We start from the raw sequence: 26,790 nt of genomic DNA, 5'->3' as shown, positions 1-26,790 counted from the left end.
TAAGAACACAAATTCAATTTGCATAGTTTATTAAAATAATTTACTGCACAAGCCTCCAGTTTTTGAACACATAAGCAAATACAGTTTACAAAGAAGATAAACAGAAAGAGGTTGTCTCCCCTAACTCTTCTTATAAGGGCAAATCCTTTCATGTTCTTCACATCAGATTCTTTTAATAGGCTTTAAAAAAGGCAGTCAAAATAGAACTTGAAGGAATTCAAATAAAAGTGTATTTCATTTGGAGTTAAATTTAAAAACAAGGAAGAAACTCATTGTAACTTGGCTCATTCATCAAGACACTTCATTCACAACAAGGCATCAATCTCACAATGTCACCACAATTAGGTAAATTACATGTTCCTCTACCCAGCAATAGATATAAAGAAGCTTAGATACAAAAATGATAACTCCCTCTTGAACTACAGTGAAATCAGAGGTATATATTATTTTTTGTATCATTTTGGACATGAATAATTTTTTTTAATATAAAGGTAAATACATAGATTATATAGATAGAATAAGAAACATATCACATTAGAAAATAAACATTGACATTCTGTAATCATATGATAAAAATGTCTAAAAGCACTTTTGATCTCTTTTCCAAATTTTATACAAAAAGAATTAATAAATAAATAAATACCAATTTGACAAAAAGTGACATTAATTTGAAAACAAAAAAATAACTGCTAATAAACATTAAGACAGGATACTGAGAATTAATGAATGATAATAAACACCACATAATGCTACATCATTCAGTCAACATACAGTGGTCAACATGGTACATGTATTATCGACCGACCTTGTCAATACACTGTACAACTTTACTGCTGTTTAAAACACTAAGAGGAATGTGATCTTTGTTTTGACCATATCACAGAGTTCAAAGTTCACTGGCATGAATAAAACTCGAAGCTAAAATCCTACCAATAATTCATCACTGTAGAACATTTAACCAAAAAATGCACAGGATTACACAGGTAGGGATTAAATTCAATAAACACTTGAGCACATTATCTTAAAAAAGAATCTACACATTTTAATTAAAAACCAGATTCTAGACCCAACTGCAATTCCTGAAGAGTATCCATTGATTGGAAAGAAAAAATGAATCGGACAAACGAAACCCTGAGATAGCTTTTTGTCTCTATGTTGGTATCCCTACAAACGAATCATTAAATACAACAATTCATGTATTTTATAATAAGGATACATGCAATAAATTCAGTTCAAAAGCATTAAACTCTTAAACACATATATTGTTTCAACAATATGATACTGTACAATATTTACAGAATGAACTGTAATTTCATGATGTGTTGACTCTCACAAAGTATATGATAATAGATGGATGTAAAATGATATGAGAGTTTGTAATACAATATCAGAAGGAATTCCAGAAGAAACGAATGCTAGCCTGCCTCTCTCTATATACACTTTTAAAATATCACAGACATGGCATAAAACCAGCATCCCAAAGGGCAAACCACTGATTTTATATGTTAATCATACTCGCTGTTGTACAAGGCCTGAAAATCAACAAAGCCACTCCATCAACATTATGTCACCTACATGCACTATAGATTCTACTGAAGATTGATTGTTGAGAATTAAAAGGTGACCAATGGCTGTAAAGAATGGAGATAAATAGCCCACAGAAAGCATATACCACATAATCATAGGTAAAGAAATCTATATAGATAAAAGAAACAGCAATTGACTGATGCCAGTATTTTGTTTTTCATCACAATTCAAAATGCTGATGTTCGAAAATACCAAGGCACAATTTAAAAGAAAATGGAAGAAAAACAAGACTATTCATATGAATATTTGTTACTCGGGTGTGATTTTAGTAGAGTTTTACAGGGAATATTCATTGTAACACCATTATCACTAAATCTTTTGTTTCTGAAAAAGGTTAGAACCAAGGTTTCATTTCTTTTCTTAATTTTCCACTTACTGGAAGAAAAGAATCTAAAATTCTGATGAAACAATAGGACTTCAACAGATGCACCAATATAACAATGAAACTCCTATGGCACCTCATTAGAAACTGGATGCTATCAAATATTGATTATTGTAGTAAATGTACATTATTAACCATATTTGCAAAACAAACTTCATCAGCAACGACAAATAACTGTACTAGAGCTATGCATACAGAATGACTGGTTTCTATTTTGAGCAAGCGGATCAAGTTCTTCATATAATGACTAAATAATTAAACAAAACCTAATTAAAATCAAGTAAAAGAATGGCTTAGATAAAAAAAAACATGCCAGAGGGTCAAAGGAACAGGAGTAGAGGAATGCTAACCAGAAGTAAGCTTTGTTTTTTCCTGCCTTTCAAAAAGCATGTACTGGTGCATAGTACCACCAATACATGTCTTTTGTATCTAAAATCTCAATCACATCCTGGCCTAATAATCATCAAATACATGTACAGGCCAAAAAAACATATTGGTATACCAGTATATATTGGATAATTCAAAACAATAATGTAATTTTCTTCAAAATATCTGAGATCATTGAGAATTACTAAACTATTTTAAACAAATTGAGGAAATGATACTCCATAGTCACAAAGATGGCATTGTAGTTATGCCCAAAACTACCTTTACTCCCAAGAGTAGGTACATGTATGTACCGATATCGTTCATGACAAAATGCTTTCTAATGATTCATTTAAGTCAAATGATACCACACCCTGAAATACAGTTAAACTTCAGTATCACTAAGGATAATTTTTGAGATGTCCATGGGTTTGAGATATAAAATTTGATAAATTTGGCATGGATGTTTGAAAAGAACTGAAGAAATGCTGCATGTCCTTTCAGTCACTTCATTGTGTAATTCAAGCAGTAAAATTTTAAAGTTTGTGTTTTTAATTTATTCTTTTTGAAAAAGATTTTGTTATACATGTATAAGTCTACAGAAACTGTTACATTTATTAATTTCGTACTCCACAGATTTTGAACATTTCTTTGATCAGATCTAAGTATCTGATACCTGCTTATAAACTACACTATGTAACTGATAAACCAAGCATGGTGGTATCAATGACACTAAATGTATTTAACAGACTGGAAATTCTGTTAACAAATTGATTGTGTATTTCAGTGTGAATTTAATTAAGCAGTGAAATTAATTACTAGAACTCAAAACAAAACATAACTAGCACTTAGGGTCATGAATATACCTTGATATAAGCAAGGTATTCATTGTTTTTTTGTGTTCCACAAACAGGTTTTTCAAGCAAAAAGGTTTTCTTTTGAATCATTTTTAAAGTACCAGTAAAAGCAATCGCAAACTTACTTCGGATACCCCTGATATCGCAGATGCTCAAGATACATAAGTTTAACTGTACTATTGAGTGGATATGTAAGTAAATCTATTTCAAAGCGACAGCCTTTTAGGAGTGATGACTATTTTTTTGGTTGGTTTTCTTATCCTATCTGTCCTGCTTACTGGTCCTATCATTCCATTGTCATCAAGATGGTTCTGTGAGGACCTTGACCTTTGGTTGATAAAGTGTCACAGAGGCTAAGTGCTGGTTCTGCATGACCTAACAATGAGAGCAGTGTAAAACTGGTTACTGTGCAAGTCTACATCATCTATTACTTACTGTGGAATCATTTTTATTCCTAGGGGTCAATGTTCGTGGGTAGCCAAATTTTTCCTGGTTTGTGGGGACGTAAATTTTTTGGTAGAAAGTTCAGGATGATTTTAATAAATACATGTATTAAACAAATGTTTTTATATACGATCGTGGGGATATAAATTTGTGGGCCAGAGTTAACCACGAAAGCCACAAACATTGGTGTCCCACGAGCAATGATGATTCCACAGTTCTTGCTTATGCAACTGTAGAGTATATACTTGATCTTTTGAATCTAATCAAAGAAATCCTGAATCATTTTAGCCCCCAAAACAAAAGGTATTAAACAAAGGCTTGCTTTTTAGCTAATAGAGAACAGTCTACAGATTCATTCATACCTCAAATATCAAATCTTGGACACCAAAACAAAAGGTGGAGCCAAACGGGTTGCTGGTATTAGTTGAGGAGGATCGGTTTAAAATAACTGGTTGCTGTTCTGGTTTGATCAGGTAATCCTGTATGGCATCCCACTGTATAGTTAAAAACAATTACAACAGATTTATTTCCCTTTGATTTCATTGTCAACAAAAATGTTTTTGAAGTTCCTTCATAATTACTGCAGGTATTTACATGTATTACCAGTATAAAAATGAGCAGTGATGGCAGTATATGTGGATTCAAACATAGGTAATCATAGATTACTAAGCTCACCGAGACGGAGCATCACCCTTATGAGACATCACCTTCATAAGACCACCTTTATCATTTTATATGAAAATCATACTTTATGATCTTGGATATTTATGGATTCCGTTTTGACAAAATATCATATATCATCTGATAAATTTATTTATGATAATCATATGTTCATATGTTAATCAATTCAATGATATAAAATTAAATATTGCATCATGTCATATTTATAATATATATCATATAATACAATAAAATAACTTAATAAACAATAATGAGATATGATATTGTAACGTATGATATGACATTGTATTGTGTTATACCTTATTGTATTTGATCACATAATACAATATCATAAAATATAATACAATGTAGTATTATATTACAATATCATATTACATAATACATCATAACATTGAAACATGATATTATATTGTATAATATAGTATGATATTCTATTGAATGACACTGAAACATATTTGATACATTATATGATATTATATCATATAATACAATATAATTTGATTCCAACATTGTATCTTATCAAATGATACAATATTATGTGATAAAGTAAAATATTATAAAATACATTATTATATTATACATATTGTATCATATGACACAATAATATATATTACAATATGATATAATACAATTTCATGTGATATGATAATATATCAAATAAACCAATATCATATCATACAATATCGTATGATACAATATTATATAATATTACAATATCATATAATACAATTTCATGTGATATAATTTTATTTTACTGAAACCAATATCATATTATACAATATTGTATGATACAGTATTATAGAATATACAATATTGTATCATAGAATACAATATAATATTTAGCAATATCTTATGTAATTGTATTATGTGATAAAATAATAAATTAAAAATACAATATAATATTATACAATATTGTATCATAATATACAATACTATACATAACAATATCATGATACAATATCATATCATAAAATATCAAAAAAATTGATACAATATCATATCATATCGAATAATTTCTTATTATATAACATATGATATCATATTGTATCATATCAAACAATATTGTTTCATATCATACAATACTATATCATAGGAATCATGTTATATCATTTATCAACAAACACATCTATCTATCGAGCTGGTTTGAGTGAGGAAGGAGATTTCTTTAGCATCCTTGATAATGGAGATCAGGCTCTGCATCTGAAGCAACCTCTGCGTTTAATTTATAATAAAGTTAAATCAACTATGCAACCTTTCATCTATAAAACATGTGACCTGTTCCAAAAAACTAAACCTCATCCAGCATCCGAAACCTATGGCTCAGATTCAGCATTCAAGCCCATCAGGTGCATTGGTATCATAAGACGCATCATCCATGCAAGTTTGGTGAAGTTTGGACCAGTAATAACTAAGATATCATCATCAGAGGGCACTAGCAATTAAAACCTTTACTTCCTCCAGCATCCGCAACCTATGGCTCAGATTCAGCATCCATGCCTGTCAGGTGCATCTGTATCATAAGACACACCATCCATTCAAGTTTGGTGAAGTTAGGACCTGTAATAACTAAGATTTATTTTTTAGCATCCTTGAAGTTGATAATGGAGATCAAGCTCTGCATCTGAAGCTACCTCTGCGATTCATTCATATTACAGTTAAATCAACAATGCAAGTTTGAAATAGTACTATCATCTATTAAACATGTGACCTGTTCCAAAAAACTTAACTTTATCCAGCATCTGAAACCTATGGCTCAGACTCAGCATTCAAGCCTGTCAGGTGCATCAGTATCATAAGACACAACATCCATGGAAGTCTGACGAAGTAAGGACAAGTAATAACTAAGATATCATCATCAGAGGGCACCTGCAACAAAAACTTTATTTAACCAGCTCTTAAAACCTTAACCTCCTCCTGCATCCGAAACCTATTGCTCAGATTCAGCATTCAAGCTTGTCAGGTGCATCAGTATCATAAGACGCACCATCCATACAAGTTTGGTGAAGTTAGGACCAGTAGTAACTAAGATATAATCATCAGAGGGCACCTGCAACAAAAACTTTAACCAGCTCATAAAAACCTTAACCTCTTCCAGCATCTGAAACCTATTGCCCATATTCAGCATTCAAGCTTGTCAGGTGCATCAGTATCATAAGACGCATCATCCATACAAGTTTGGTGAAGTTAGGACCAGTAGTAACTTAGATATTGCTATCAATGGGCACCTGCAACAAAAACTTTAACCTGCACCAAAAACCTTAACCTCCTCCAGCCTCCGAAACCTATAGCTCAGATTCAGCACTCAAACCTGTCTGGTGCATCAGTATCATAAGACACACCATCCATGCAAGTTTGGTGAAGTACGGACCAGCAGTAACTAAGATATTGCTATCAAAGGGCACCTGCAACAAAAACTTTAACCTGGTCCAACCACCTTAACCTCCTCCAGCATCTGAAATTTAGGACCCAGATTCAGCACCCAAGTCTTTCAAGTCCATAAGTAAGTCCAGATGCATCATCCATGCAAGTTTGGTGAAGATAGGACAAGTAACAGCTTAGATACAGGACCTGCAACAAAAACTTTAACCAGGTCCGGACGCCGACGCCGACGCCACCGCCGACGCCGAGGGTATAGCATAAGCTCTCCTTGACTTCGTCTCGGTGAGCTAAAAATGTTCAATCTTATGTCAAAGTAGCATAAAATATGCACTGAAACCATGAAGAAGCACTGTCCAATGTATCTCTAAACAGTCACATGATGGAGTTATTAGTTAAAGCTAATTAGTTATAGCTAATCAGTGTTTGTACATTGATATTTTCTCTAAATTTTGACCTCTCCCCCTCCCCTTTTCAAACAAAAAGAATTAAATTAAAGAAAAATATTCAATTTTTACCTACTGGTATATTATGTGAAAGTATAACATAACTTAGGAAGATTTATCCTTTTTTAAAAATAGTTGCAAATAATAAAGCACAATCTGCTTCAAATTAGGTTACATAGTACAACATACCAGATAAAAATTCTGTTCATTCCTTTCTCAATTGATTTTAAGCTGACAATAATTCTCATATTATTATTACATGTATTATATTGGTTTGTGTAGGACAGACTAACAGATTAGAGGGTGGGTGGGGTGGGGGCTGACCTTGGAGTAAGCAGTAATGATGATTTCCTCCTCTTCTGTCTGAGTCTTCTTCTTTTTCTTTGGTTTGCTGACTTCCACACAAACAGGGATCTTAAACTCACAGCGACAGTACCTAGGATTATTAACAAAATATTTGTACAGCAGTTCATCCAGAGCTATTGTTTAGATTCTAGCTTAATTTTTTAGTGAAAATCAATATCATTTTTTTTGGACAGGTGTGGCCTTTTGTATCACAAAACAATAATGATTAATGTTACAAATTAAATCTTTGCTGAATTTTGCATGGTTTTCAGTTATTTTAAATTTGTAAATAGTGTGCAGCTAGTCTGCGTTTAGCACTTTCTGAGGTGTTCAGCATCATTTTATCATAGTGACATAAACAACCAAATAGGGTTAACATTATCAAAGCTTTACTTTATATCTACTGAATAATTACTGTAAAACAACTTTTATTCACATGCAAAAACTTTTGCAAGGTGCATGAGCCCCTCATTGTTGCGAATATTTCTCACCACAGCCCAGTTGTTATTATATTGTTGTTATAACAAGACAAGGCTTGGTCGCAAACATTAGTAATCACAAGTCAGTTTATCAGAAGTAAATAAAGAAATAAAGTTGTCGCATATAAAAGTAGGTTTACAGTATTTGTGACTTCCTAGTACTCTGTAGTCCTTGTATTAGTGGCTCATTTTAATAAGGAGTGGTTAAATTTTACTGTGGAGCAAAGAAATTTGACGGCAATAAATAGCTTGTACATGAGAAAACGTATACTGTAGAGCCTAATAGAAAACAATAAAAATGCTCATGGAGAAATATGATTCTGTAACCACTAACAATTCGGTGGGATCATTTTTATTCGTGGGAGTCAATGTTCGTGGGTAGCCAAAATTTTCCTGGTTCGTGGGGACAAAATTTCGTTGGTAGTAATCAAGAAAATTTTAATAACTATTAAACAAATGATTGTATACAGGTTCATGGGGATGTAAATTTGTGGGCAAGGGTTACCCATGAAAGCCATGAACATTGGTCCCCCACGAACAATGATGATTCCATAGTATAACTTTGCATTTAAAAGCAACATATACTTACATGTTAAAGTTATAGTGGCCAGGGTAATTAGAGTGCAAAATAAATTTACGAACTTGATGAGTACTTGCATCAAATAAAATATCCTGCAAAAAAATAATAAGTCATAAAACGATACTGTCTGTGACAAACTAAATTTCACCACTGATAAAATCTCATATTTCGGCTATTTGACAATCCACTAATAATTTTTTAAAAAGCATTAATCAGGTCCAATCATGCATTAATCTGAACAAAATTATTTCCTTTTTATCAATTCTCAGTACATGTACTACAGAAATTTGTTTATTTCATGACATATATATATATACATTTACATATGTTTACATTGCATTTTGAATTTTATGGCAAACTCTGTTTAAGCACAGTGTAAGAAAATTTACACTTGGCTTCTTATCAAATCAGAACTTGGCTTACTTTATATCAGAACAACAGAAAAATAATGGATTTTCTTCCATTCTTTACAAAATAACTTAGACCTTGAATACAGACAGAAATGTGCCATGTCCATGATACTAATAATATGTACTGGTACTTACAATGCCTAGAGTGAAGTAGTTGTAGAAATAATCAGAGCTAGGAGAACGCAAACGGAGATGTGATGCAGGCGAATGGATCTTCATTTTGTCATCCGCCTTGTAAAAGACTTTACAGGGACTTCCTAGCGCTGTTACCACATCCTACATCACAAAAATCCATGTTTAATAAGTCTTTGTACGTCTTGAAATTAAAGCATTCTTTTCAAAGGAAAACTTTAAACAAATAACAATGTTGTAGATTATTCTAATATGAACTTCTTTATATTAAATATGATACATGTATACAAATGTTTCTATTTCTGGAGGTTGAATATAAGATACAAAACTCATTCTAAACTAAAATCCACATTTCCAAATTAATTTCAATTCTCTGATTTATATCAACAATTTATTGCATATTTAATAAACATAGGCCATTTATAGTATAATTATAAAAATCTCAACAAAAATATATTGTATCATATTACATCAGACTTTGGGCAGTTTATAATCTCTCAATCATACATTAAGCGACCTCTGGCTGAAATAGTATACATACATGTAGGCCGGAAATAATCAAAACATATAAATCTAGAAATATTTCCCCAATGGAATAAAGAGGAATCTGATTACAATTAAATTGAGATGCAGGTGAGGTTGATGACCTGTGAAAGGTGGGCGTATTTACCTGGCTGGTGTCCCCAAACCTGACAATCCTCTCCACCACCCTCTTCTTCGGGTCTAGAACCTTTCCTGGGCCATTCCCTGCAATTCGATGTCATTGATGCAATTTAGACAAACTTATTACTGAACACAATAATCTGAATGATTCGTATCCTATTCCAGTCAGTCAGAGTTTATAATTATGAGAACTGAATCAATAAGACAGTCTCTGTTTGATTTTATGACCTTTTAACCTAGGAACTGATTATGAAAATCTACTACAGCTTTTACAGGTATAATACACCCTTGTACTACTGGTATGCTTGAACCTTTCATTGAAGTATGATATGCTTCTTACCTTCTGTGACTAGAATGAATTTGAGTCCTTGAGTTACATTGTGATCTCGAAGTACTTCAATGCAATCAGCAAAACAGTTTCCATGGAAACATAAAACAGGAAGTGGTGGTGGTCTTTATTAAATTAAAAATATCAAAGTTTTAGAATAAAGTAAATGTAGATGTATAAAAAAGTTTATAACTAGAATTTAAACATGTATTTTTTTATTTCGATTGACCTTGTTCATTACTAGTATTATACTAGGAAAATTTATCGATATTTTGGGGTGGGGGTGGGGGGATAAAATTGACCATATTAATAAATGGCTAAAAATATGGAATTATTTCTTTGAAAAAAGACAATGACGTTCTCTAGAGGCACTACGTCACATTCTGAACATCTTTAATTTCAAAATCTGAGCCACTAACAGAGATAGATTTCTAACCTTTAGATAACATTTTTTTCCTCTCAATAATGATACACTGAAAAAATCTTTAATCAGAGGCCACTGATAATTCAATCTGTTGATGGTGGTTGTGGTTTGCGTCAGCCATGTTTATGGCTTGTTACCTGAGTTTCCTTGCTCTACCTGTGCTTGTACACAGGCAATACCTTCATTACCTGTTTTGAAAGCCAACAAATCAGAATAACTTCTGTATTGATTTGCCACAAAAACTGACAGTACCTAATTATAGCGCAGTTTATATTATACCAATATCAATTTCTCAGTTGGGGGAGGTGGACTAAAAATAGCAACAACCCACTGTATTTCTTCGCAGCAATTTTTACTTCCGACAAAAGATTCTGTATGGCCATATGAATTATAAAATATCACCTCTGATCAAGTAATTGGGAAAAAACAGGAATCACAAGTGTTCTAAGCATGCATGCCCTTTACATAATGAGAAGGGGACTCATCAATGTACAACAGATTATGTCATATCCCACTAAGTCAAAAAATAAAGTGATAACATGTACATGAAAATGGCCATCAAACTGAATCACATGCCTTCCACAATATATGTCCCCTATTTTACTTCCTAAATTCAGATATGATTACATAAAAAAAAAAAAACAACCAAGGGATCTTACAATGCAGGTTTGCAAGGGAAATTAACTGTATTCATCATTTCAACCTACTTTATTTTTCACGTAAATATTTGAAACTTTAATAAACATTGGTTTTCCCATTAATCATCCTTAGTGAATCATCATACACAGTAGGTATGTTTTACTACTGCTGACATTTGCAGCACTTTATGAACGGGTAAATCCCACCACCAAGCGCTGTTAATTAAAATCTACTAAATGTGTAAACTACTTATGAAAGAGACCGTTGTTTACATTTATTCAATACGTCAGAGTATTTATAACAACTTTAGAGGGAGTATCTAGTGGACAACTACTAACCAATCCTTTTGATTTCTGTTGATAATTGTCAGCATCCAAGCTCAAATAAGGAAATGTTTTGAAAATTACGATACTCAGAACAAAATAAATATAAACAGAAGCCACAATTCAATACATGAAAACTAATACTTTTAGAAAAATAGTGTCTATCTAGTGAATTTATTGTTATGTTGTTATGTGGTTAAGAGAATCTTTGCGTCAGAAGGATGCTTCTCGGGTCTTCTATTGACAAGACTATATACTGGATACAGACTTATCTTAACCATCGTTCTATTTTTTCTTCATTTACCCACACTTTCAATAGAAAAATTTAATGCTAGATTAATTAAAAAAATAATTTGAATTTCTTTCTATTATAACATTATGTGTCAATTGTACAAGGATGATGACCTTCTAATGCTCAATAAAACTTTGAACTTCAAAACAGCAATTTTAGGGGAGTCTAAAATGGGCGAAACATTTTTCAGTGCCATCAGGAAAAAATATATCGATATGAACGTACTTGGTGTCTACCATGCTGCTTCCTGTGTATAGGCACATCCTGGACACCACAGGGGAGGATCCATTGGGGAACTGGAGAGAGCCCAGGCCATGGGCATACTTAGGCTGTTAATCAAAAGAAATGCTGTCTAACTACAACCTCCAATACAATTACACAAGTCTACAATATAATTACACAAGTCTCTAATACAATTACACAAGTCTACAATACAATTACACAAGTCTCTAATACAATTACACAAGTCTACAATATAATTATACAAGTCTCTAATACAATTACACAAGTCTACAATATAATTATACAAGTCTCTAATACAATTACACAAGTCTTCAATAAAATTACCAAGTCTAAAATACAATTACACGTCTACAATATAATAACACAAGTCTCTAATACAATAACACAAGTCTCCAATACAATTACACAAGTCTCCAATACAATTACCAAGTCTTTAATACAATTACACAAGTCTCCAATATAATTACACAAGACTACAATGCAATTTCAATTTGAAATATTTGTAGACATGGGCACTCGTTTTCCTCATTTGCTGTGAACAACAAATTTATGCAAGGACTTTTAATAAATTTCTTACCTCAAATTTGGATTCTATGGGAAAATCAAATGAAAGCCCTCTGAAGTTTAACACAAACAACTGTTTTTCGGAGTTATACACTACAAAAGGGAGATAAATATATAATGGTACACTACAAATCAAACTCTGGATAAAGGAAAATCAAAAACAAGTACATGTACGATTCATAACACAATTGATTCTGACTGCTAAATGCCTGTTTTAAGATTTTTTACACTAGCTCTCTTTTTTTCTATTTACATGGAAATATTCGCCCCATTTTATTTTCGCCCCTTTCGTCCTCCTTGCCAGCAAGCAAATTCCAATGTCTCAAATTATCTCCCTTTAAAGAAAACTCTGTCTGGGAAAATTTAAGACTGGGTGAAAATGTTTGCAAATGTAGAAGGGCAAAAATTACAAGGAGCGAAAATAACCTGATACAGTATTTCAAACAGAGTCCAGTCTTACCTCCAGGATGGGTGGCCCCAAATGACTGGTCCACTTGTTCGATAGTTGGTTGTATTTGGGGGGAGTTAAAATGGACCCCACTGAAAAGTGAGGGATGTCATATTAAGAAATTCATTGCTATGGCAGACTTATTCACTACAAAATCAAATAGATATATTAAAATGATATCAAAACAGGGTACATATATCAGAACTTACCAGTATTTTAGCTTGACCTTGCTCATATTATTTACTTCTATAATCTAAAATGAAAACACACACTTAATTATTGTGCACAAAAAAGGATCAGAAATAAATATATTGATTTGTTTTGACACAACAAGCTTTTTCCAGTGTCTTGTACACATAATATGTTGAGAAGGGGTTTGGAAGTCCTGTCCAGAGGTTTGTGGGATACAGAAGTCCATCATGTATCATTCAAACTAGCTGTACATGTTTTATTTATTTCTATTTAAAATACTCTTCATATACACACAGTTAAATTCATTGCTGTTTCCATGGTTCTTGGTCATTTTATTATTTATGAAATATTAACAGAAGGAAGTTGATTGAAGTGCAGGGGCTACAGAATGTTCTTCACACATGGAAAGAAAGAAACAAAGCACATTAAAATATTCTCAAAGTTTCCAAATGGCCTTCCTTCCATCTGATGAGGACCAAGCCCCCTGCTTTGGTCATTGTTTTAGAGTGACCACCAGGATTTTTTATTGACTTGACAGAAGACATTCTATGGGCTCTCCAGTAAATAACTGGCTGGTGTCCACTGCCCCATTGTGTATGACCCCCTGCCCCGAGCCAGGACACTTGAAATGACCAGTGGTCAATTAAATATGTTCTTTGTGAAGAGTAAAAAATGGAGAATTTATGAGAGTGGCATTATGCTTCATCAATAATGTTTGTTTTAAAATGACCAATGGTCAAACAGATGAATGTTTATCATGAAGACAAAGAGCGGCGATTTAATGACCTTCTGACCTTTTTTGGGGTCACCCTTATGCCAGGTTATTTTAAGTCATAAGACACCCCTTTTTCCTATCCCCACCCCTAAATAGCACTTGATATACTTTTTAAAAAGTACCGGTAATCTTTTGTAATTTTTTCCTCACCATGTGCATTCACTTGCTAACAGCATGCAAGTACAAAACATTTTCGGACAAACTATGATAAGCAGGCCAGCCTGTCTCCCTCTCACTCTCCCTTAATCTCATTATGTATTTTATTATGTCCAGGAATCATTACCACTTCTGCCTCATGCAGTAATAAAGGGACAGATTTTCATCCTCAAAGCCTTTGAAATTTGAACCTCTCTGACCATAACAAAAAGTTTAAAGTGTTTTTTCTCTTCATATAAAACTGAACACATCTTGTCTATCCATTATTCTGGACTTAGTTAACATAACTGTCCGCCTCTTCTGACCCAAGTAATGTTCCACAAAATAATAAAGTCCCAGACTTGACCAATAATTATCCATAATTCTTTTCAGGTCCAAAGATCCCCCACCGAGCTGCTCTCAGTTAAAGTTTAGAAAAATCGTTTCATCATTTCTATGGAAATTGCAAACAATCACTCTTCCTTCTAGCATGCACTGGAAAATGAACACAAAAAACCTCAATAAACCTGTCATTTTCTGCAGTTAATTCATTAGGAGGCAAAATAGCCATCAACAATGACCATGCTCAAGAAAATTATTACCCAGTTTTTCTTTGCGTAAAGTTATTAAATTCAAAGCAATGATTCTGGTCCAACATATGTGGGCTTTTTTTCTCCCGTTTAAACCATCTCCAAGTCTTTGAGACCAGCTGTACATTGATGAAGCAAGACCTTTTGTAGGTGGTCAGCTTTGTGATGATTAGAATGCAAACCATTCTTCACAATGGTCTTTAACTTAAAAACCAAATTCTGTAGGATCAGGTTTCTGAGGTTGGGTTTGATTAGTTTTGCTTGTGTCATCCCTACTCCATACCCACATGCCTATCATGACCTCTCTCGGCTGGTTCAAAATCTTCCCTTTGTCTCTGGTTACACCGCCAAGCTTCTACCTGCAGCCATGTGCTGGGAGCTGTCTTCATCATGTGGGAGACTGAGATCTACTTTATTTACAGATGTGCTACTGAAGATTTAATTAAACTGTTCTCAATAGATTGACAAACAAACCTTGAGTCTTTGTGACACGGGATCAAAGATCAGACGGATTCCATCATGTGACAGATTCAGTACAAGGTCCATTTGTAGAGGGTACTAAAAGAAGAAAACATTACAAACTAAATAACTCCTAAATATATCTGTTGTCAAACTTAAAACTGTCAAATTTGCTGTAAAAAATGTCTACCTCAAAACCAGTATTGGTTAAATGGACCTCGTATCCTAACCATTTGTATATGTATAATAATGTATGTTATATATATATATAGATATATATATATATATATATACACACACACACACACACACAATAGAATATGTTCAAAATCAAACTATTACATGCATTGGTATATGCATTATTTCATAACATATTCAAAATTTCTTACAAACCATTAATTTCTATCTAACTTCATTCCATATCAAAAATAAATAAAAAGGAATAAGAATCAACGAAAACGATAACAACATAGAACAGAGGTCTTCAATTATCTTTTTTAGTAATCTGAACTTGCAACAATATCAGCAATCAATTCAACAGCAAGCAAAAAACATCATTCATCTTCACCTTAACGAGTCCCAGAAATGTTAGAAACGACAGAAGTAAAATAATAGATTTTTTGTGTGGGTTTATATGAAATGTTGTTTGCAGTTAATTGACAGCAATTTGGGGGAGTAATCTGCCGGCCAAAGATCCTTTAAAATTGCTGTGGTAAACGACTTGCACTGGGCGAGGACCATGCATCATTGTCTGGACATAGCATTTGTCTTGGTCAATTTCACAGTGGTATAGGTCTTTAGAAACAGACAGCTATCAAGAATTAGAACTAACCAAGACAAAATTCAGATTAATTTTTAACAACCCTCATCTTTGTTACAATCTGTATACTCCATATGACTAGGGGAGGGGTATCTCTTTCACTACAATTTATGATCCCCCCCCCCCCCCCCCCCCCCGATATCTTAGGTGGTTTTTTTTTTGTTATTTTCAACATATAACATATAATAATAGCATAAAGTAATTAAAAATGTTACACAATGAAAAGCATAGCATCTTTACATCTCAATGCGGTAAAACAAAAAATTATATTTGCCCAAAAGGAGCAAGAGGGCCAAATTACACAGAACAAATGTTTTAACTTTGTAAAGTTACTATATAATTCAATTTCAATTTCAATTTCTTCCAAGTATTTGCTATAATTTCACTTGAAACAATAAGATTTTTTTTTGTAGATTATCTTTACCTTTAACATGTTTTGAGCATTAACAGTATATGGGCAAATGTTACATCAGAATATTGAAAACAGTCTTATTTTTCTCAGTATTGCTGTAGACTTGATTTACTATCAGATTGAGAAGAATGAAGGGGCAAAAGCCAATGAATGGTAACTGGTACAATATGTAAATGTCTATTGACACAACAGATCTAAAACAAATAGACGTTACAATCTACTTAGTATGTATTGTCTCTCTCATTTCAGTAAGGTGTCCTCAACATTGAGAAACTCAAGAAAAAGCCAAAATTCAGTATTACAGTCATTAGTCAATAAAATAAGCTGAAACATTACTGTCAGTAAACAAGTAGAAATGACATATTATTCAAGAACATGTCTGTTAAAATTATAGAAAACATAGATAGTAAAACTTGCACCTCGGATAAAGTTACCATTAACTCCTTGTGTGCTTAATATTTGTGCATCCTTATTAGTGTGGGTATACATATACATGTATATATTAAAACATGACATGTACACATTAGTGAATGGGTCTTATAAACAACTGAAGTGCAGGATCATTATTATGATAAGGAACTGTCTAATTCTATATATCATAATTAATATGACAATATAAAACAAAATCCATGCTCAATTATTGTTCATTACCAGTATTCAACTTTTATTATTTTGTAACAGACGTACCGGTAATCTTTTTTAGTGTATTTGCTTTGTCTCTTTTTACATTGACTATTTTGATTCAAAGACCACATTTCCTTATTTACTGATTGCACAATGTAAACATAACAGGGAATTTTACATGGGTGGAACACTATCATTCTCTACTGCATACTGCATTACCTGGTGACTATACCACACTTGTACCCCCTTTATTTGTCTATCCTGTCGCCTCAGTATTGCAACTGCTTGATAGAAAGGCATTCCTGAAAAGATCCAAAAGTAACCGGATTACAAAATAATGTCATCTTTCTTGTTTAAAAATGCTATATCTGAAATTTCAAAAAATAAAAGTGTATATAAAATATCTTATTTGGAGATGATCTATGATTTTGAAGTACTAGTTTAAATTATTTTAATGGCTCATTCAAAAGATTTACATGTATTTCAACCATGTAAATGTATACAAAAGATCATTAGACATGTACTGTTTAGACAACTGATGTTTCTCTATATCAATCACTACAATCAGAGCCTCATCTTTTCTGTTTATATGGAAATATGTAATGTTTACTAAATAATCTCCATCATTGTCATCCAATATCCTTTCATTGCAGGGCTCATGCAGCCCATTGCATTTGTCGCTTTTTGCGATTTTTTAGAATTAAGTGCGACAGTTTTTAGTGCGATGCGACATCCAGATTTCATTGAAAATCACCCTAGCCTTTTCTTTCATTGCATAATCTCTTCCAAGCGACAGTCTGTGGCTGGACTTCACGCGTCTGACTTAAGACAATGACACGGGTAAACAGTGGAAGCCACCTCTTAGCAGGGAATACACAAATGTCTTGGATTTGTAATTAACTCCTGAATATCTGAACGCTTTCATAAACTGTGCATAGGCGACAATGTGATCGTCATTTCACAATATTTTAACACAATGTATTCAACTTGCATGCTGGCAAAAAGCTTTAAATACCTTGAAATTGAATTTGCAACAGAATATACAAACAAAAATAATCATTGCACAAAGAAAAAGAGCTATTTTGAATGGAATTTGAAGTTATTTATTTGTGAACATTTTTTGCATGACAATGTGATATGCTTCTTTTGAATCTGCTTATTAAGCAAAATTAACGTGTTATAAAATATAAAACAAGGGTTCTGGGAGCCACTTACACCAACAAGAGATCAAGGCCTGAGGGTGAACCTGATAAGTGACCCAAAGGGCCTTTATTAAAAATTATGTGAAAGAAGTAAATACATGTATATAGTTAAGAAAATCTATTGGTATGTGAATTTTCTGTTGCAAATTCAATTTCAATGTATTTTAAGCTTTTTGCCAGCATGTATGTAAGTTAATGCAAAGGGCAAACAAAGGTACCTATCCTTTTGATAGGTAGTGTTGTCAAGCATTTATAAGTAATCGCTGATTAAAAGAATTGGTATAAAAACTAAATAGTTTTAATTAAAACTGTTTGATGAAACCTAAAAATTTTAAACATGTTGCTTGATGAATACCAAAGCTAATTTAAAAAAAAAGGGGGTAATTTTATTATATTCCTGTGTCCCAGGTAAGGCCAGGTTATGGTTTGTGTAGTGGGTTAGAAAATTCACTACTGATCTGTATGACTCGAGTTTGACTCCCACTGGTTTTTTGTTAACCTTTACCTTTTCAAAAAAAATTAAAATGTATTTTTTGGTAAAATATTGTAAAATTTAAAATTCTAAAACGGTGAAAGCATTTATTTATAATGTGCTTGAATCATCATTAATCTTGACAGATGTCCCATAACACCTTAAAAGATTATTTTATCCCTTGAGGAAATATTATTTGACCTTCTGATGTGTATTATAATATATATAAGCAAAATATGATCCATAAACATCTTGGTACGTGTATATCGTATTGGCATGATAAAATATACACTTAATAACACAAAATTTCATATGCATAACATTTTCTATTCTAAAAGAGGGTTGAATTACAGAATAAGTAAAAGGACAACAATTCTATTTGTCACTAGTTATTACACAGTGTTCACCATGGTTAAGATACATACGCCCTGAATACATACGCAAATTTTTATTGATAAACTTCTCATCTTATTTGTTTACAGTAATCAGCTGTTTCAATACGACCTTCACCTTCAAATTTACGAAATAATAAAATATCAATAAGACTATTTTTGCGTGATATTCGTTTCCATTTACGAGATATATCTTTATTTCGTAAATTTCATAAAAAGTAACCTGATGATTTCATACTCCGCATAGTAATTTGAATATTGAGCATCAGTTTACTTACCCAAAACAAACTCCCATTGTTCGTTTCCAAGTGATCTCTCGGGAACAACCTCAAGATCGAGCATTATATCAAATTGCTCATACAAACTTGTGTCTAATACCTCTTGTTAAATTCACAGCTCTAGCGTAAAGTCATTTTATGTGTATATGTATTTTCTGTGTTGTCGTCGTCTAATACTTCGCCATTTTTGTTTTGAATTGTTTACGCATGCGTATGGCAAGTTTCCTCCACAGGATGGTGCGTGGCGGATCTTACATGAAACATTCGACGATTCGTTTCACTAGGTCCTTCTTTCTCCTACATGTTAGTATAACTTGCAATCTAATTAAAATTAGATGTTAGATCCGCTCGCTTACTCGCTACACAAGCTAATTTTAATTAGATTGTATAACTTGTAAAAACCTCATTTGTGTATTAAGTTTTGGCTTCTTCTTCCTTTTTTTGCAATGTTACTTCACGATTTAAACCATGGTGTTACAACTGTTATTCAATTTCAAAGCCTTAGGATTGTGCCTGGCTCAAGACGAAATAAATTGGGGTCATTTTTTTTTTTACATTATTCAGAAAAGATATACCACGTGTGTAAATTAAATAAGATATGACAGATTTTTGTACCAAATTAGAGAGCATAAATGCGACGGTTAATTCAGAAATTTTCTCAAGTACATGTATATTTAATTTTTTGAGGGATAGCTCTAAAGACTTATCAAAACATGATTCTTATATCTTAGTGTAAAAAGTAAATTTTGATTATAGAAAAAAGTCGATAAAAAAACCTCGGTGCTTGAGTTGCTCAGGATCTGAATTAATTATCTGAATAAAGATTAAAGCGGCAATTCTACTTCAAAGAGCAGATTTATGCACCTTCGTTTTTAGTGTGAATGGTTCTATGATATTTATTTAAATCAAGTTTGTTAATTTCATTTACAGTGAAATTTGTGCAGCTTTTTACTTATTATGAAAGTCCGACAAGGACCAATCAAATTGAAATAAACATAGCCCAGTCACTCTTCCTCAGTTATTACGAAAGTCTACACCCTGTTCATAAAGATAGGTTTTATATGATAACTATAATGGGGTGATATTTTAGATATATCCATAACGGAGATATACATGTTTTATATTCGTCTCTGCCAATATATATTTGATAACTGTAGCTCTATATATTTATGCCTTTACTTATAATCTCATCTACCACGTGTCTCCATATTGTACAATAAAAGCCTACTCCTCCTACATCCTAAATGTCTTCAATTTGATGTAATTCATTTGTTTTACGACAACATGCATAGTGTTAATAAAAAATCAACACCTGTTATCAATTAAATAATAAACTTGTGTAACTTTGATCAGGGATTTCAAATCTTGAGCTTGTGACTGAATGTAATGTAATTAATATTATATGCTCAGTGATAATCTGTACAGCGCACAAAGTTGTACTTTCTGAATGAAAACAGTAGATATTAGGTCTTGAATCTTCTGTGACCAGTGGCGTTTATTAAGCAATATACAAGTTTATCAATTTTATTGCAGAAAAAATAAGCAGAAATACAAACATCATAAGAAGTCATAATACCTTCAAATCAGTATAGATAGTCATCAAGTGAGCGGCTTTTTAATCATTTCTCCGATGACTGTATATACAGAAAGCTTTGAGCGTTGGAGCCTTCAGTGGATTAAGAGTTTGAATTTAAAGATAAAATAAATTTTATGTATCAACTGCCAAAACATTAGCACGATTTTTCATTTTATTAACCTTGAAAATGTTTGTTTCACGATTCCTTGATTACTGATCGAGGGTTGCTATCGTAGGCGAGAAAGGGTCGGTAAAATCCAGCAACAAAGTAAACATTTTAACCCACATTCGTATACCCTCCCAAAGAAAACAAGTAAACAATTTGTAATTTACATAAGCGTTGAGATTTGTCTGAAATCGTCGGTTTGCAGCGTGAGAAAAACAATCTAAATATTTTAATGCATTGACCTCGTAGTAAGCGTATGTAGGTCAAACCTTACCATATATGGAGAGCCTACTGAATAATTCATTAGGTTACGCTCCGCCTAGAATCCTTATATGGGAGCTGTCATGGAATATTGATAATGTTATTTGCATAATAATGAATATCCGCTTACGTAGCACATTCTACGGAAAAGTATAGTCGGAAATTACCATATATGGCCATCGTCGGCATTTCTCGTCACTCGGAAATTTCACGAAAACTGTCGAATTGGCCAATCAACGACGATCGGATACGTTCGTGTAATGTGTAGTATTGTTGTGTTTAGCATGAATGAAGTTGACTCAGAAAGCATGCTGTCAGTACTTACAAACACGTTGTCTTGTGAAGTCGGAATTATCACTCAAAGAAAAATGCCAAGAGTTGTGCCTGATCAAAGATCGACTTTTGATAATGATGAACTCTTTCGAAGACTTAGTAGAGAATGTGAGGTAAAGTTTAAGAAGTTTATTGTCGGGTCACATTCTTTCACGGAAGTTTCGGCAGTTTTTTGAAGTTCGAGATGGCGGAGTGATTTATAACGTACCGTTGAACACGGATTTCCTTACCTACGAATTCACGAAAGAAAGGTTTTGTTGACGGATTTGTTTTATGATTTCAGGTAAAATACACGGGATTCCGAGATCGGCCCTTGGAGGAAAGACAGTTACGATTTCAAACGGAATGTAGGGAGGGTCACGCCGATATAGTAAGTTACTATTTTAATCTGTCAGTCTAGGTGTTTTATTTGACGAATACCAAATAGATTCTTGTGTGCCGAAACACACAATTAACAGCGAGCAATGTAATTAACTTGTTAATTTGTATTACTATTAAGGAATACAGTACATTGATTTTAAAAGATAAGAAAGTAAAACTGGTGACATAATTCTTTTCCCGTAACTTTTATAGAATATTTTCTGTCTTTTTAAATAGAATGAATAAACCTATTTTCTTTTTTCGACACAGGCCTTTGTAGCCACGGGTACAAATTTACAGTTAAATTTTGAATCCAATGCTTGGTCAGACAAAGATGAGGATAGAATACCTACTAGGGAATATGTTGATTTTGAGAGAGAACCTGGCAAGGTAGGGAATTTCAAATCATTTTAGGGATATATGCATGACATTCCTTAAAATGTTGTAGTCCCTGTTGAAAGAGAGAAAAAAAAAAACAAATTAATACATGTATATGAAAAAAAAAAAAAAAAAAAAAAGAAAGGAATGTGTAAATCATTAAAGTTCTCTGTTATTGGTCATGTAAAAAACAAAACAGGTAAATAGCCAAAAATTTAATATGCAGAAAATATTTTTGAATGTTTTATACACATTGTACGTGATTTATTTGCTAGACGCTAATGTCAAAAAATTGTCTCTTGTTGACAAGACTTGATTAATTAGTGAATAATCTACCAGTGTGAGAGAGCAGGGGCTCCTTTGTGTGACAATGGCTTTAAGATTTCTATCGTCATGACTTATATTTTGATAACAGAAACAAAACAGATGGGAGCATTTTTGCTTAAAAAATTAAGATACAGTGTGAGTAGAATTGTCAATTCTTCTGTTGATGGCAGTTAGTGACATGTTAAATTGGATTTTCATATGAGAGATCCCCTTATAACGCCCTCTAATCAACCAAACTTCTCATGTGACTGTGTTAAAAGGAAGCTACACACGCTGACAACTTCCTCCACTACTTATAAACTTATCTCTGTTCCCTCATGGGCATCCGGAATATTTTGACCAACTAAATTATTAACAAAGAGGATATGATTCAATTTGTTTAAAGTTTTTTGGTTTTTATTTTCACAAGATTTTAACCCTATTGACAATGACTTTAATATTTTTTTGTTTGCCTGAATGGTCAGGAAGTTTGTTTTCTATCCTTATGTCAGAACTTAATAGGTCCATTGTCCATCATTTTGTTATTTCCATATAAAATGTGGATTACTCTGTGCCAGGCAATTATGAGTGAATGCACCGAGGAGGCCATGAAATGAACACTCTCAGTACAACCCCTTTATGGTAACCCCCTAGCATAACTGCATGTTTTTGATGACCGCTATGCACACACATTTTGTGGACAATTAAAAGTGTGCAGTATGTGGGTGTTAGAAATGCCAGTAGTGATTCCATAAATAAAAACATGTTGAAACATTGCATGAAGTCCGTAGGATGCCAGTATTCATTCTTCACATTGCTGTCGTCAAAAGACAATCCCAGATATTTCTGATCAGATCTTGACCATGCATTTCTTTTTGTTCCCGAATTTTTTTTTTTCATAAAATCTTTAAAGAGCCTGTTCAAGTTTTCAACTGCATTAGATTATACAGAAATAACAAAAGAGAATTTCAAATTTACAAGTCCCAAAGGGAACGAATTATGAATAAAGGAAAAAAAAAAAGGAAGCTATGATAGAGAATATATGGGCAAGGCATATCACCTAACCATACACTGTGTTAATTCCTCGCCACAACTTGTACATGGTAAATATCGCCCGAGGGGATGAGAATACCACAAACGTTTACGTCTTGTGTGTATTCAGTGTCTTAGCAGAAGGTAAAATACTACCTAAGATTATCATGGGCACTGATTTCTCTTGACTCTGGATTAGCCTTACAAGAAGGATGAATTTATTCATTCTTACCCATGTACAATTATTTTCAATAATATTAAAATCCTGTGAAATCCAACACTACTGATTCAATGCAAAAATAATCTTTTCCAAATAGAGAGAAGTCGTAAATTTTCACCATATCTTGGAATTGAAGATAAATTACTCCTTTTTGCATTTTTTAATTTATCATCTGTTAAGAAAAAAAAATCATTTAATAGTACACTGTGCAGTGAAATTATTTAAGTTCTCTAGAACAGGTAAACCTCTTTGTAAAGTCAATTTATTTCTTTTATTACGCAGAACTAATCAACGGTTGAATAAAAACAAACCTGTCATCAATTTTCTAAAGAACTGATACATTGTGTGGGCAGAAATGTCTTCTTTCCTTAGTAGACACCAAAGTCCAGGAGATACTAATTTAGGGACACATACCTATTTTTAATGATAAGAATCTGTATTGATCCTCAATTGTGTAGATAAGTCAATATTATGTGTTACCTGTCCCCATGCAATGATTTGTGGTTGATGGTAAAATGCCAAACTGCGAGACAGTTTGGCTTGACTTATTAGGTAAAAAAAAAACTTTATTTAACAGCAGTTGCCATTAAATGCTTAAATGACAATCAACATGCATCACTTGTTTTTCTACTTACCGGTATGTACTTTCCAAGAAAAACAGCAAAATGCTATCCTAAAATTCCCTAATAAGTTTAATTAATTTCAGTTTTGCTTATCTGACGCAATTTTCATTGTTTGTCTTCGTTAAGGTCAAAACATTATAAACTTCATTTGGAAAATGTTAATGACTCTGTTGAAAATGCTTAAAAAACAATAATGTAAATCATTTTCATGCCCAAAATATGTTGACGCATCATGGGTTGGTAGCTGTTTTTTATTTCGTTGAGCATACGTCATATCTGTTATACATGTACATGTATTTTGTTTATGATTTTAAAATATTACCTCATACAAAAACATATCAATCATTTTATTTCTGAATATATTTTGTTACAAGAAAAAATGTTTAGAATACCCGGTAAGGAGCGGTTTTTAAAAGAATTAAGGGTTGGAAGAAATAAGAATTCATTGTTATAAAAAACAGTAGCAAATTAAAAGTTTGACTGTGAGCTACCCATGCAGCACATATATATGTGAGCTGGGATTTCCCACTCCACATACCAGAGCACTGACCTGGACCAAGTGACTCAGTGACCTAATTTACCTTCACTGACCACCTACTCATTTTTTCATTCTTGAGTAAATGCCACAAGGAGGGAGAGTATTCAGATTGACAGAAATCAGATTACCTAACCATCAGTAGATTTGTTTAATTGAGAAATACCTTTTTAAAAAGATAAATTGTTTAAGTATTAAATAACAAAGATAAGAAAATTTGATTCACCATGCTATGTATTTGAAATCAAATTGTCACCATTCATATTGCTGTAGCTTGACCCATTGAATAGATTTTTATTTTTGGCTGCTAATTCCTGAACTCTACTATATGTAACACGCAGATGTGTGTGATTATTTCAAGCTTTCTTCACACTCCCTGTTTATCTGAGGGGAGTACAGAGTTCGTGAGGAGCCAATCCAGAGGTGACTCAGGCGCATGTGTTAGTGGGGGTGGGGGGTGGGGGTGGGGGGTCAATGTATATACCACTAGTCCCCCAAACACCCACATAGATTAATGATATTTTCTAAATTGACAATATATGTAATCAAGTTGTTATTAATTTTTGAACATGTCTTTCATATTTTTCAACCATTTAATATCCTCCTCCCACACTTCAACATTTCAATGCTCAAAGTGTCTAATAGATTTTACGCCTTTATTATTCAGTGTTTGTGTACTGCTACTCGTATACCTGTGTTGTGTTTACATCTAGTTCATCATTCAGCTTAGTTACTCTAGCGAATCCTTTAATGCATTTTTAATGCACTTGACATTGAAATGTGTTTTTGGGTATGTAATACGATAATGAGTTTTGAATATGATAGAAAATGAAAATAACAAGTGTTGAAGGGATGGGGGTTGGTTCATCCCCCCCAATTGCACCCTTTGACATTTGATACCCCTCCTTATTTTCTTTGACATGGTAAGAAATCCTCTCGTCTGCACTCTTTGACTTCTGAATCACATCAACTAACAACTAACGCTAGAACTTCAATCTAGAGGCTGATTACTAGATGTGACATAGTAGAGTTACGGTTCATGGGTTTGATACATATGCATCTTATGTATACGGTGTGTATATAATAAAGGGCTTGAACCCTTTGTTTAACATGTATGCTATTTTGCAGTGTAATATCGCTGACTAAGCTCTCCTATTGGCACTCGGCGTTTAACAGTCTCAAGGACAGCTATCACTGCTTAAAAGTACACCATTTCTGTGTATTTCTAAATATGAATAAAAGAGCAGCTCCATATATTCAGCAGAACATGTCATCTTATTGGGAGAAATTCATGTTGCTGACATACAGAAAAGATTGGTGGGAAATCTTACATAGTAACATTAATACATCAGTGCCTGTCCATTATATATGGGTGCTCCATGGTTTTTCTCTGTAATAAAATTCGAAGCATGAATGAATGCAATGAATTTACTTAATACTTATTCAATGGAGAAAAAAAAAAGTGGAAAAATTACTGATTTTTTATTTTTTTACAAAAGGGGTACAGTGGGTAGGTGATGTATATAGTTAACACAATTAAAGCTACGCATTCTTAAATATAAAATGAATAGGGAATCATTGATTAAAATTTACTTTGCAATTATTCTCCCTGTGTTAGAGTATGGTGATGTAGTCTGGGA

General features: G+C 32.9%; 2 protein-coding genes across 4 annotated transcripts in view; one reads left to right on the top strand and one right to left on the bottom strand.

The window, feature by feature from the left end:
* Window positions 1–12: 12 nt before the first annotated feature.
* On the bottom strand, window positions 13–19,572 carry LOC128188382 (phagosome assembly factor 1-like). The gene is made up of 14 exons (XM_052859396.1): window positions 19,361–19,572; window positions 17,236–17,318; window positions 15,176–15,259; window positions 13,219–13,262; window positions 13,022–13,101; window positions 12,575–12,654; window positions 11,980–12,083; window positions 10,089–10,201; window positions 9,756–9,832; window positions 9,089–9,229; window positions 8,553–8,635; window positions 7,464–7,575; window positions 3,999–4,130; window positions 13–3,567 (listed from the first exon to the last, which is right to left on the bottom strand). Exons 1-14 carry the CDS (start codon window positions 19,422–19,424, stop codon window positions 3,493–3,495), a joined length of 1,272 nt encoding a protein of 423 aa, XP_052715356.1. The 5' UTR covers window positions 19,425–19,572; the 3' UTR covers window positions 13–3,492.
* A 2,036-nt stretch (window positions 19,573–21,608) lies between these two features.
* LOC128189005 (core-binding factor subunit beta-like) overlaps window positions 21,609–26,790 on the top strand; it is a 16,904-nt gene continuing 11,722 nt past the window's right edge. For 2 of the 3 annotated variants that reach the window (XM_052860370.1, XM_052860371.1), the window contains exons 1-3: window positions 21,625–21,809; window positions 21,980–22,066; window positions 22,327–22,446. In XM_052860370.1, the coding sequence (XP_052716330.1) occupies window positions 21,648–21,809; window positions 21,980–22,066; window positions 22,327–22,446 (369 nt within the window). In that variant the 5' untranslated portion in view covers window positions 21,625–21,647. Of the gene's footprint in view, window positions 21,810–21,979; window positions 22,067–22,326; window positions 22,447–26,790 lie in introns of all 3 variants that reach the window. The other variant, XM_052860369.1, reaches the window with a different exon arrangement.

The sequence above is a fragment of the Crassostrea angulata genome, chromosome 6 (genome assembly GCF_025612915.1).
Source record: "Crassostrea angulata isolate pt1a10 chromosome 6, ASM2561291v2, whole genome shotgun sequence".
Classification (NCBI taxonomy): Eukaryota; Metazoa; Mollusca; class Bivalvia; order Ostreida; family Ostreidae; genus Magallana; species Magallana angulata.
This window is presented reverse-complemented; position numbering and strand designations above follow the sequence as displayed.